This window comes from Dunckerocampus dactyliophorus, chromosome 2 (assembly GCF_027744805.1).
Source record: "Dunckerocampus dactyliophorus isolate RoL2022-P2 chromosome 2, RoL_Ddac_1.1, whole genome shotgun sequence".
NCBI classification, from domain to species: domain Eukaryota; kingdom Metazoa; phylum Chordata; class Actinopteri; order Syngnathiformes; family Syngnathidae; genus Dunckerocampus; species Dunckerocampus dactyliophorus.
The window spans coordinates 3996611-4009269 of record NC_072820.1 but is presented as its reverse complement, the minus strand read 5'-3'; the positions used below and the strand labels follow the sequence as shown (position 1 = coordinate 4009269).

Sequence of the window (12659 nt, the reverse complement as noted above, 5' to 3'; positions counted from 1 at the left end):
AGAACTTGAGGCGGGCGTCCATCTGTCTGTCGTTCTCTGCACTTGCATCATCCATTGTAGTCTTAAACCTTCGACTTTTGGAAAAGAAAACAAACTCACAGTATCACTCAGTCACTATGAACATCCAGCAGCAAGATAACGTTTTGGCATGACTACTATTTTGATGAAAAATATACTAAACCAACTCTGCAATCTACCTCGAAAAGCGTTTCTTTACTCTGCTTTAGCTGGGATGTGTCACCCTGATGACGTCACTTATGGAATGAGACTGAACTGCGAGAGCTAGTTAGCCATGGGTGACGCCATGAGCTATAAATGTAATTTTTCTCAAATTTACCGATCACTTTAAAAAATCGAACAAAGTAGAATATAAATACAAACAATATATAAATATTTAAGCAAAGTTGATATATGATGTCGTGCATGTGGTACGGGCATGCTTTTATTTGAATGGCCGGACTTACCAAATACAGGAAGTGTTACGCCGAGTTTGTCCGAGTGATGCCAAAGGTGGTTGTTTTTTTCGGTTGAGATTTTTTTTTTATTTACATTTTTTATTGAGAAAAAATTAAACATACACGGCATATACGGCATACGCGGCATCCATTTCAAGTATATTTCCAGAATGAAATAGTGCCCGTACAGGCTGCTGCAAAACAGAAAGGAAATAATAATAATGAATTAGGCTTTTATCGTGTTTTTCAAGGCTCCCAAAGCGCCTCACAATTAAGTGAACCCATTATTCATTCGCTCCTCAGTCACACACTGCTGGTGGCAATCTACATCTGTAGCCACAGCTGCTCTGGGGTCGTCTGACGGAAACGTGGCTTCCAATTTGCACCTACCAAAAAGCTACATTGTGAAATACGCCCACTCATTTATACAAAATAACATAGAATGGAAGTTGGACTACCTCAAGTTCAAGTTCTCAGGTTTTGGACAGTTGTGATACTACAATGTCACAGAGGTCCAAGGAATGCTCAGGACGTGTGTGTGTTATGCTCAGACACTTGAAAAATTAGAGGGAACATTGCTGGACATCCTCCAGTATCATAATTAGATGCAAATCATTTGTACCAGTTTCCATACCACAAAACCAGAATAAAATATGATCAGTACACTATAATACGGTTTAAATTGGAATTGCGAGTACTGCACTTTCAGGATTGACATAAAATTCACAATTTTTGGGCAAAAATTATTTTTTTTCTCCAAAATTTTAATTATTTTTTTATTTGTCCCAAAAATAGGCAGTTTTCCTCCGTTGAAAACACACCTCACTCACCCACAGTCGGTAATAACTTATAAATACATGATAATGCAGATGAGGTGAACAATGGCGATCTTCATCTCACAGCAACGATGGTGTGTTCAGGGACCGGTGAACAAAGTGCAAAATCACAGCGCTTGACGAAAAAAACACCATCATTATTGACTACTGTCAAGCTCCGCTTGTGTTTAAGATCTGTGAACTTTGAAAACGTTCATCTCTATATTTCTGATGAACATGGATTGCGTATGCAATAAAACAGCAAAAACATTCGATTCCAACACCACCTTGAACAGAACATCAGTCCCAGCTTGTATCACACTGGCACATACTGATGGCGGAAAAAAACCCCAAAAGAGGCAAGATGCTGTACCAGAGCGCCACTGCTGAGCAGGATCATGAATATGATGAAGGTCTCAAACCAGCTGTGTTCCACAATCTGGTAGCAGGTCTTCCTCAGTCTCCACCAGGCCTGGCCCAGACCTTGGCTGATGTCTATGTCACAGCACCGGCAATGCCTCAAACAAACTGAGAAGAGTTGTGAGCAAAGGAGCATTGATTTTGTAATAGAATGTAAACATCAGCATGACGAACTGTACAATTCACATCCGTCGGATTCAATTGAAATTAGTATACACACATTCTGGGAAGCATTCCTCTGGCTCCATACACTCTTCAGCCAGCTCGGATAAATTGTCCATCTCCTCGCCAGGCTTCCTCAGATCCACCGTGCTGCCTTCTGACAGACTGATCTTCTCCTGAGCGACAGAAAAGACACGTTACCAACCTGCAGCATGCGTATGAATGCACTATTTAAAGCAGTGGTGTGCAGTCAGGGCCAGCAACGCCTTCTCTGCTGGCCTAACCACTATCAGAACCATCGACTTACATTGACAACTTAAAATTCATGTATTTCTTCCATGAAATTGTATTAATTTATTCTCAACAGTCTATTATCTTCATTGGTAGCGTGCATATTGGCTGCACTGCTTCCAGTAGGCGTATATGTGTTAGATTGTTTTAGTCCAATCAGATTTCAGCTTCTGCCTGTTGCCGTATCAATGTAATCTTCCAGGGCCTTTGGAATAAGGAGTGCTGGACCATGTCAGTTAAACACTATTAGTAATGGGGCCGTTTTTTGTTTTTTTTTTAAACCAATCAGATTTCAGATACGCCTAACAGGGCAGTGATGCCAACATTTTACTGTCCTCTGATTGGTTGATCAGAGCAAAACTGTTCGCCAAGCCAAGTTACGCCCACAATGGCTGACTGAGGAGGGGAAGCTGACATCTCTGGTGAGTTGCTGTATTTTATTTAAAGGTTTTATGTTTTTGTCATGTTTTTAGATAAATATTGATTGAGAACTGCTCCAGATGATACTTTAGTGTAGAGGTTTGGAGTTCTCTGAACACTATATTCTAGTCTATTTTTATTCTATTTGCATCTTGCAACAAACTTGCGGGGGTAACATGTTAATTTGAACAAGCTTTAATTGGATAGGGCAAACACTTAACCGAGTATGGTGAGTGCAAGTCAGAGGGCTAAGCAAATAACCCCAAATAATAACTGAATTCGTCGGCCTAGATGAGCAGCTTTTCTCAGCGGTGGAAGACAACGTGTTCCGCCAACTGCTCTCTCACTTGGAGCGCCGCTACCTACTAACTGGAAATCCTGCTAGAGTGCCATCAGACAATGTACTCTCACATCTAAAGTCTCAATAAATAAGGTGTCTCATCCTCTGTAAGTTTCACAAGTGATGTGTACCTGTATATCCAAATATGTTCACATCGAAATTAAGGTGGTTTTATGGTTCCTTTTTTTTGGTTCATGTAGCCAATAGCAGGGGTGCACCCAGGAAGGGGCCCTAGGAATTGTCCTACCATATCCCCCCCTATACGGCGCCCGTGGCCAATAGCACTCATCGTAAATACTGTACTGGAACAATCACACATGACAGGAAGGAGGAAGTGGGAGAGCGTGGAGGAGTGTAGCGTGCAGAAGGTTATGCATTGTAGGGAAATTTTTACGCATGCACAAGTACACATGCACGCGCACACACATCAAAACTCACCTTTATGCATTCCCACATAGTACCAATCCAATACAAGAGCAGTATCTAAAATCCGGCCTTCACCAAGTCAGTTCACTTTTTATTTTAGCTGATGATAATTGTATTTTTTCCCTTTCACACAGCCAAACTATAAGAAAGAATGTCTAGAACTATATTAAAGAGAGTCTTTAATATAGTAGCGCTCCTGTGTTGGACCTTGTTTAATTGTACAGTGACCCATCATTCGGCAGGTTTTTTTTCATAATAGGCAAAACGTTGTAATGTTTTGTCCCAGTTAGAGCAGCTGCAGGATTTACTGCCCATTTTCATTGTAGCTCGCTCACTGACATGCGTGACCTTTCAATCTCCTTTAAAACTTAATACACTTTTGATCAAATTTGACTATGCTGTAAAAACAACATATTTAACATCATTTGTGAGACAGATGTCAGCCTCCAGCCTATGCAAAGGTTTGAATCGAGCATCCACCTTAATCTTGTGACAGGATTATCGCATGAATATACGAAAAAATGGTCTGCAGACATATGATACAGTTACATGTAAATAATTATTTTTTTTTATAGCCTGTGATGCAGTTTGGCACACAAATGGACCGCGCAGAGCATCCCGGCCGCTTTCGGTTCCGGAATATTTTCTAAAACGCTTTGGAGACTATGTGTCTGTAAGTTATGTGCAACTAGAATGATATGATACTTGTGTGGATTGTGAAATTTCAGATTTTAGACAGCAATGATGTTTAATTAGGGCACGAATTATTTCTAGCTTGGAGATTGTAGCTGCTGTGTCAGCCACTGGCTAACTAAATACACACATACTATATGATTTTCATTTTATTTTAATTCAATGTGTGAAACCAAGTTTTGGTGTTAAAATACGGCCTTTTGACACATTTATACACACTGGGATGTGTCCAGGCACCATGTCAACAACGTCCTTGTACAGCCTCCTCGACATGTTTTGCAATCAAACAAAACAAAGCAAAAAAAGAAACAAATACCACAGCAAAATACTTTAAAAAACACCCATAAAATATAAAATATCACTTTTTTGCAGAACTTTTTTAAAGAAAGCTTGCTTCCCTGACCCTCTCCAAGCTGCTCTGTGCACAGACCCCTACCCACCCTTTCTATGAAAGCCTCGCCTCCCTGGAGCTGCTGTCCCTATGATTACCGTAATGACCGTTATATAACTAGAAAGCTCTTGCTTCGGAAACCACTGGAATAATTTATATAGTTCAAGACTCATTTTAAAAAATCATTGTAAATCCTATCGCCGGCTACAGCTTTGATCTAAAAGGTTTAAAAAAATAATTGGCTGCTTATGGCCCACAGGCTGTAGTTTGCCAATGTCTGACTTTCATTTCAATCTGAAAATGTGGACGTTTTTGCCTGGATAAATAAAGCTCTATAAAGCTGCGTAAACTATGTGCATGGATTATCCTAAAGAGGGCTGACAATAATTGTCCACCTTGACTCCACAATACACCTAATTGGGTGTCGCAAGATTAAAACGTGGCAAGATTTCTCGTTCAGAAAAAAACGGTCTCGCAATATCCATACATCCATTTTCTATGCTGCTTGTCCTCAGTCGGGTCGTATGCTGGAGCCTATCCCAGCTGACTTTGTGCGAGAGGCAGGGTACACCCTGGTCTGGTCAGGTAAATAAATTAATCACACATTATATGAAAATGAACTTGATCATTTTGCCGGGCTCCATATATTGCCACGTGCATACGTGCCTTTTTTTCCTCGTCTTTTGCTGACAAACAGCCAGGAATAAAGTTCATTCTGTGTGCCTAGACGCTTCATAGATCAGTGGCGAACAGAGAGAGACCTCTTGTCAGTCATACAGTCGCTTTGTCTCTGTGGGGGGAGGCGGGGCTGCGAGCATACGCACACAGCAAAGGAGAGGAACTTCGTGAGGAGCATGGCAAGGTAACGTAGTAAAACTTAGGAGGGAAAAAGATGCTTGCAAAGCCAAATGCCACAGCCCCTGTGTGAGAATGTTGATAATGAGCATCAACATGAACGAGCCAGTATGCTGAATTTGCTTGAAAGTGGTAGCAACAATAAAAGGAATTAAAATAAACTTGCCCACTTCAAACATCTCCACCCGACCCAGTTTTCCCATCTGGGAAAAAAACTACACATCGAGATGCAGAGCCTTGGTTCCGACAGTCAACACTCACTGACACGTTTGGTAGGCAAAGTAAATACAAACAGAACAGTGCAAAATGGTGTGTGTTCACATAAAGTAATGGCAAAAGAAATGCTGCTCTTTAATACAGCTGAGAAGCCAGCATTTCAGGAAATGCTGCAAGCGTTTGACAGACAGTACGAATTTCCTGTGACAAAATACATGTCACAAACGCCAATTTTGCGATTTTGTGTGAAAGATGACATATTAAAGGAAATATTGCATTTATATGATATATTATTATTTCTTATTATCACATATTATCACAACAGTGGTTGAGTGTCAATTTGTGGAATAATAAACATCTCAAAACGCACCTGCATTGTTTTGTGACTGGGTTAAGTAAAAAAAGTTTGTCCAGTCACATTTTTTCATTGCACTTTTGTTAAAATGACTTCAGATTGAACTCTTGTACGTGATCCAATTTAAAATGATTATGAATGTCACAAAAAGATTAACGTGAGGTCCAGTTGATTTGATGCTCAGCTCTCTGTATATCGTAGATATTACAACAGACAAAAATGAAGAAAATAAAACATCTGGATTTTCTCTACAGCACAGAAATCTCCATCAGAATTCACCTTGTCTGCTCTACAGATTAACAGATTATGTTTCCCAGAGCTGCCACATGCTATTTCCTCCCCATCCCTCCGCCTTGTCTGTCCAACTCACACTGTATCGGACTCCTCAATGATATTGAGAGATCACTGCTTGAATAAAGTCACCCCTGGTGGTGTAGTGATCGCTTCTAAATTTCGGTAACAGTACATTTTCGGTTTATCGCCCAGGCCTAGAAGAAGGTGAAGAAAAATGATTATATACAGCATGCTTGTAGTTCTGCTGATTAGACACTCAACAATGCATTCCGATAAGAGCACCCCTCACCACAAACAAATTCAATATACTGTATATATATTTCTTGTATTTTCCTTACATAAAATGATCAGGTTGTGGGTTCAAACCCCTTTATTTGACGAAAATATTGTTATCTCGGATTTGACGCGTGTCCAGAACGGACAGCAAAGGAAGCCTTCCTCAGAGAGTCAACTGTCTTCATAAAACCAGAAATAATGTTACAGTTATTTAGATGCTAGTGTATCTAAGTATAACAGTTTGGCCAGTGAACAACACGGGCAATCTCACACGCAAGTTCTTAAAAAGGTCCTATTCTGCAAATTTTAGGGGCTTTTCAAATGATATTGGATCCCAGTGGGGCACTATAGTAGGTTTCTTTTAATAAAAAATTCAATAAATCTCAAGGTTGTGCACAGAGAAAGTCTGCATTCTTCTCCTCTTGGCTGAAACACTTGAATAGCCTTGAGTAGCCTACTCTTCTGCAATTGGTCAGGGGTCAAGTATTTGGGGACGTATTTCCCTGACGGACCGCTCGATTGTGGCGGAATCTCATCACAAACACTAACCCGCCACCTCCCCGAACTCAACATATCAAACCGGTGACCTGAAACAACGTCAAAAACTCCTCTTACGGAGAATAGAATAGAATAGAAGCTAGCGAGCTAGCTTAGTTTAGCGGCGCATGCTAGTGCGGCGGTGTGTGTGTGTGTGTGTGTGTTGACACCGTGTTGTGTTTTACCGCTTGTTAATGTAGGATGCCCACTGGCGTCGGGCAAATTTTTAGTGAAATAAGAACAAGAGGCATGTTTATTCTTGCACCCAGATTGTCTTAACCGCCAACAGACATTCGCAACACACACAATACACTTCCGGACTTCGGAATAAGAACGCTGTTCACCACATGCTGTCTAATTGTGTAAACAAAATAAGGTTGTCATAAAAAATATCTTACATTAATAATGCAGTTGGAATTGCACCGAGGACTATGTCTTCCTTAACCACAAGCACGGGCGTTGCAGTTTGTTGAAGATTTTCTAGCAAGGACATTGTATTTACTGTCACACAAGTACACAGTCTATGCTGGTAAAATTAGTGTAAAACGTAAAAAACGGAATTCTAAAAAATGTAAACAGAAAAATAAAACAGATTCCTTAGGGCCCTATACTCGCTTGACCTTTTCATTATGGCTTATAAAAGTGCTTGTTAAATTGAAATTACTAGTAGGCTTTGCTCCTTAATACCTCGGTTAGCGCCTTCCCTGTCTGCCCTCACTTGTGTAGGGGGAGGTGGAAGTTGAGCATCTGGTGGGGCAGTCGATGAACCCAGGTCAGGGTGTCACTGCCTGGCTCTTCCCGGCCCTTACCTCCATCAAACCCCTAAGTAGGTTCCCTAATAAACACCAAAACGTTTGTCCCATCCACGGAGTGTGTTAATAACGCCCCTCCCTATCTTTGTCTTTCTCTCTCCCTTGCGGTCGGTGCTCCTTACCCCCGGAGATGTGGCCCACAAGGGAACCATTGTCCTTTCACATTTATCTACTCGTTATTGGCGATGGAAGAGGATCGTTGCGGTCATCATGGGACGATTACTGTTGTTGATGCGACTGTCTGTTGTCCTCTCCACCCTTCCCCCGGTCGCTAAACCCCTCTGTCCTATTTTCTCTCTCTATCTAGCCTCTGTCGCTCTACTCTGTCTCACTATCTCAACCCACCTGGTCGAGACAGACGGCCACCCCACACTGCCTGGGTTCTATTTGCGGTTTCTTCCCACTTGCCTCCGTTGCCAAGTGCTTGCTCATGTGAGGTTCAGCTGGTCCTGCTGAATTAGCGCCACATAAATAAATTGAATTGACTTGCCGCATCCGAAAAAAACACTTTCTGGCTCCCATTTTCAAGAAAAAGCAACAAAGGGTGATGAACAAGTTGTCATATTTGGACTTCCTAAAGTTGTGATGTGAGGAATTTAGAAGATCTTGTGGAAATCTTGTGAATAAAAATTCAAGCAGGGATAATTGAGAAACACAGCAACCTCATGATATGACACTTCCATGTAGAAGTAGATCATGTAGAACAAGAGTACAACATTTCAGACATTTCAGTCTGTAAAGTCGGAAATGTAGACTTCTACTGCTGGCTCTCAACGAAGGCGGTTGCATCTTTTCCCTCCCCTCTGCCTTATCTTCCCTGCTTTGCTTCTCACGTCTCCTTTAGCCCCGTCTCACACTTTTAAGAGCCTCTCTCCGCATTGCTCTCCAAATCTAAATCATGGAATTGATCAACTGGTCTCTCCGTGAAATTGACAAAATTGAAGCTCGGGTTCGGGGGAACCTGTCTGTCGTGATGGAACGTTACGTGATGGACAGTTGGGAGAGATGGAGGGTCATGTGCCCTGGCGATTCTTTCCGTTGAGGACATCGGCCCTGGTGCTAGTCTTCAAGTTCTTATGTTGTAAAGTGTACTTATTGGTGCACTTTTTTTTTCTTGTCCCACACTGTACTCCCCCATAGTCTACCCCTGTCTACACCCTTGTCGTATCGTATGGTATGTTGTATACAGTATGTATGGACAGGTGATGGCACAATTCCCTGTGTAAGTGACAAATAAAGGCCATTGTCTGTCTCTCTCTTGCTCTCTCTAGGGCCCCTTTCATTGTGTCGTGTTAATCACATGCGCAGCCGTGCGTTCTCAGCCAGGATACAAAAGATGCCAAACTTACTTTGTTGTCTTCATCCTCTGATGACTCGGAAATCTCCTCCTCCTCTATAAACTCCACGTCAGACTCTCCAGGCGCAATCGGAACAATAACGGTCAGGTTGGGGTTGGTCATGTAGCTGTCCTCTTCTGGTATGATGTACTTCTCTCCATAACGTCCATAAATTCCACCATTGCTGTCCAGATGATTGCCAGCCATCTTGACGGCTTTACAGGTTTCTTTGGTTTTCTTTTGCCTGCATTTCAAAGTGTGGTTGAAAAGGTCTACGATGCCTCCGCTAAGCCAAGAGACACCAGAGTGGATGCGAGCGATAGCGATCTGGATGTTATTCAAATCGCCGTCCTCATCTGGAGCTGAAAGGTTGTCAGAGCTGAACGAGCTAAGCAGCAAGGCCAGGAAGAGATTCAACACCTGTTGGCAGACAAGAATGACGTGAATGTCATCTGAAGCTTCATTACCGACAGCGAATCTCTTCATCACAGAAACATTAAGTGGTCTTTTATATGAGGTCATCTCTTGAGACCACTGAATATGAAAAAAATATTGAGGACCATGCAAGAATGTTTGCTTTTAACCAGAGGTGTGGACTCGAGTCGCGCAACTTGGACTAGAGCCGTGCTTTAAATGAAATTGTTACTGCTAATTATTGTTACACTACCTTTTTACCAGACAAATTAGGTGAATTTGCAGAAAGTACCAGTATTGGATCGGTGTCGCCGATACTAGCCTGAGTTTCACTCAGTATCGGGTCGGAAACTAAATCAGTTGTATCGCACATCACTAATATTCCCCGGCCTCATTGAATGCATCTTTTAACATCCAATCAGGTTTAAGAACAAACAACAAATGTGTGGATTACATAAATCCCGAATGCTATGTCAGCACCCTTTTTCTTTAGGTCTTGTCACACGGGTCTTATCTTATTTAGAAAATAAAACAATTCAAAATGCATTAATTACATATTTAATAGACTGTTACATTGTTAAAACGGCATTTTATTTGGGAGACACTAAACAGTGCTTATGACTTGTTAGCACTCAAAAATGTCAAGCCTATGGCTTTGGACCTGACTCGACCTGTCTTGACTTGAGACTTGACTTGTTTTTATTACCACAATTTTCCAAAATTATTGAAAAGTTATTCAACAATAGGTTGGACAAATTTATAAATAAAAATAAATGACTCGCGGACAGCCAATACGGATACAGAGCTAACATTTCAACTTCCATGGCACTGATCGAAATTACAGAGGAAATTACCAACGCTATAGACGGCAGAAAGAGCGCAGCTGCAGTATTTATGGATTTGACAAAAGATTTCGATACAATTAATCACAACTTCCTAATTACAAAATTAGAAAGGCATGGAATCAGAGGGGTAGTGTTGAATTGGGTTCAAAGCTGTCCAGCTAACAGAAAGCAATATGTGAAGCTAGGAGAATATACTTCAGCATGCTTATCGTGCGGCGTACCCCAGGGGTCAATACTGGGACCAGAACTGTTCAACCGATACATAAATGACATCTGTAAAGTCACCAAAGACCGAAAGCTAGTACTATTTGCAGACAATACTAGCGCCTTCTGTTCTGGACAAAGTACACAAGCGCTAATAAAAAAAAAGTCACAGATGAAATGACTATTCTAAAAAGGTTTGATAAAAACAGATTATCCCTGAACCTAAGTAAAACTAACATAATGCTATTTGGTAATAATTGATTACAAATTGATGGAGTGGACATTGAAAGGGTGAATGAAAATACATTTCTGGGGGTCATTATGAATGAAAAGATGAGCTGAAAATCTCACATTAAAAATATACAACATAATGTGGCAAGAAATACTTCAATAAATCACTCCATGCTCTCTGTTGCTCTCTGGTATTACCATATCTAGCTTATTGTGTGGAGATATGGGGAAATAACTGTAAAAGTACATTTCACTTGCAAAAAAGCTCAGTTAGGATAATCCATAATGCGGAGAACATACAAATGCTCTAGTTCTAAAATCACAATTGTTAAAGTTTGATGATCTAGTTAATTTTCAAACAGCTAAAATTATGCATAAAGGAAACAATAATCTGCTACACAAAAAAGTCATACAGTTCTTCTCAACAAGAGAGGAGAAAGATGACCTCAGAAAAAAATGAAACTTAAAACATTTATACGCGAGAATAAGGCTAAAAACCTTCAGCATTTCAGTATGTGGAATGAAATTATGGAACGAATTGAGCGAGGAACTCAAACAGAGCACTAAGATGAGCCATTTCAAGAAACAATGCAAGCAGATGATGTTTGCAAAGTGCAAGGAAGGGGAGTCGTGAAACACCGTGTGCATGCAATGCCATGTCTAAACAACACTACACTCACTACTAACTCTTCCTTCTTGGCACTTATTACTCTTCGTTCTTATGTGAGTGCATTGCCAGTACTCACCCTTTATCCAACTGCTGTGTGTTCTGTTCTATTTTATTTGTCAGTGCTTATCACTAACTCTTTATTTCTGTGAGTTCACTGTCATTGTGTATTCACCCATTATAAACAATCTGTTCTGTTCTGTCTATCTCATACATATTATTTATGATTGTCATATGAAGCAGAATTGGACTACTATTTTACCACATTATTACATTACCTTATCATTTTCCAATGTATTCAAAGAGAAGAGTGCATTTGGAATACGTGAAGTGAACAAATTCAGTCCAATTGATGTAAAACGGATGGGGGGTCGGATTAAATACGCTTTAAGAGTATCCTTTTGGACCTGCGTAACTGTGAAATTTAATGTGTGTTGTATTCCAATGTATGTTGTATGCATGTTCAAATAAAGTAAACCATTACCATTACCATTGCCATGACTTGGACTTGCACGTCTATACTTGAGACTCGACTGGAGACTTGGGATTAAAGACTTGAGACTTGCAAAACACCGACTTGCTTCCGCCTCTGCTTTTTTAACACTTAGTGGGTCAGATTTCAAAAAGATACTGGTGTGGTGGTGTACCCCACGGCTCACCTTTAAGTCCCTCTTGCTTCTCCCCTACCACCGTTTATTTGTGTATTTACCAAGCAGACAAAAAAGGTGAATGACAAACAACTTTCTTCTTTGTATACTATTTATACTGTAGATACAAATGGGGGGAAATAATTCTATGATTATTTGCCCGTGTTGTAAGATTATACATGAACAAAAAAGTATGGGCTGTCGAATGTGTTGTAACTGCTTTGAAATCGGGTGATGGCAAAGTCCTTTAGTCATTGACATTTTTACTTTAAGTCTTAGCCATCTGTATCTTTCTTGACCCTGCATGATCGTACACACCAACCGACTGTGACACATATGACTTCTGGTCCTTTCAGCGATTCTGAAGTCAAGTTTCCAAGCATCCGACTTCCAAGTAATCTGTCTACAAGCTTAGAGAGCAGCCGCAGGAAGCACACACAGCACTGTATGTACGTACATGTGCCTGTGTGCATGTGTGACGTGCACAGTTGGTGCACAAGGATCATCTTTAGCCACTGAGCTAGTCAGAGATGGGGAGCATGAGCAGTTGATTAGT

General features: G+C 40.8%; 1 protein-coding gene across 1 annotated transcript in view; it reads right to left on the bottom strand.

Moving 5' to 3' along the window:
* LOC129172048 (sodium channel protein type 4 subunit alpha-like) overlaps window positions 1–12659 on the bottom strand; it is a 67758-nt gene that overhangs the window by 16702 nt on the left and 38397 nt on the right. Inside the window, exons 17-19 of the mRNA XM_054761388.1 lie at window positions 9108–9515; window positions 1911–2028; window positions 1644–1798 (exon numbers count right to left, since the gene is read on the bottom strand). Of these exons, the coding sequence (XP_054617363.1) occupies window positions 1644–1798; window positions 1911–2028; window positions 9108–9515 (681 nt within the window). The remainder of the gene's footprint in view (window positions 1–1643; window positions 1799–1910; window positions 2029–9107; window positions 9516–12659) is intronic.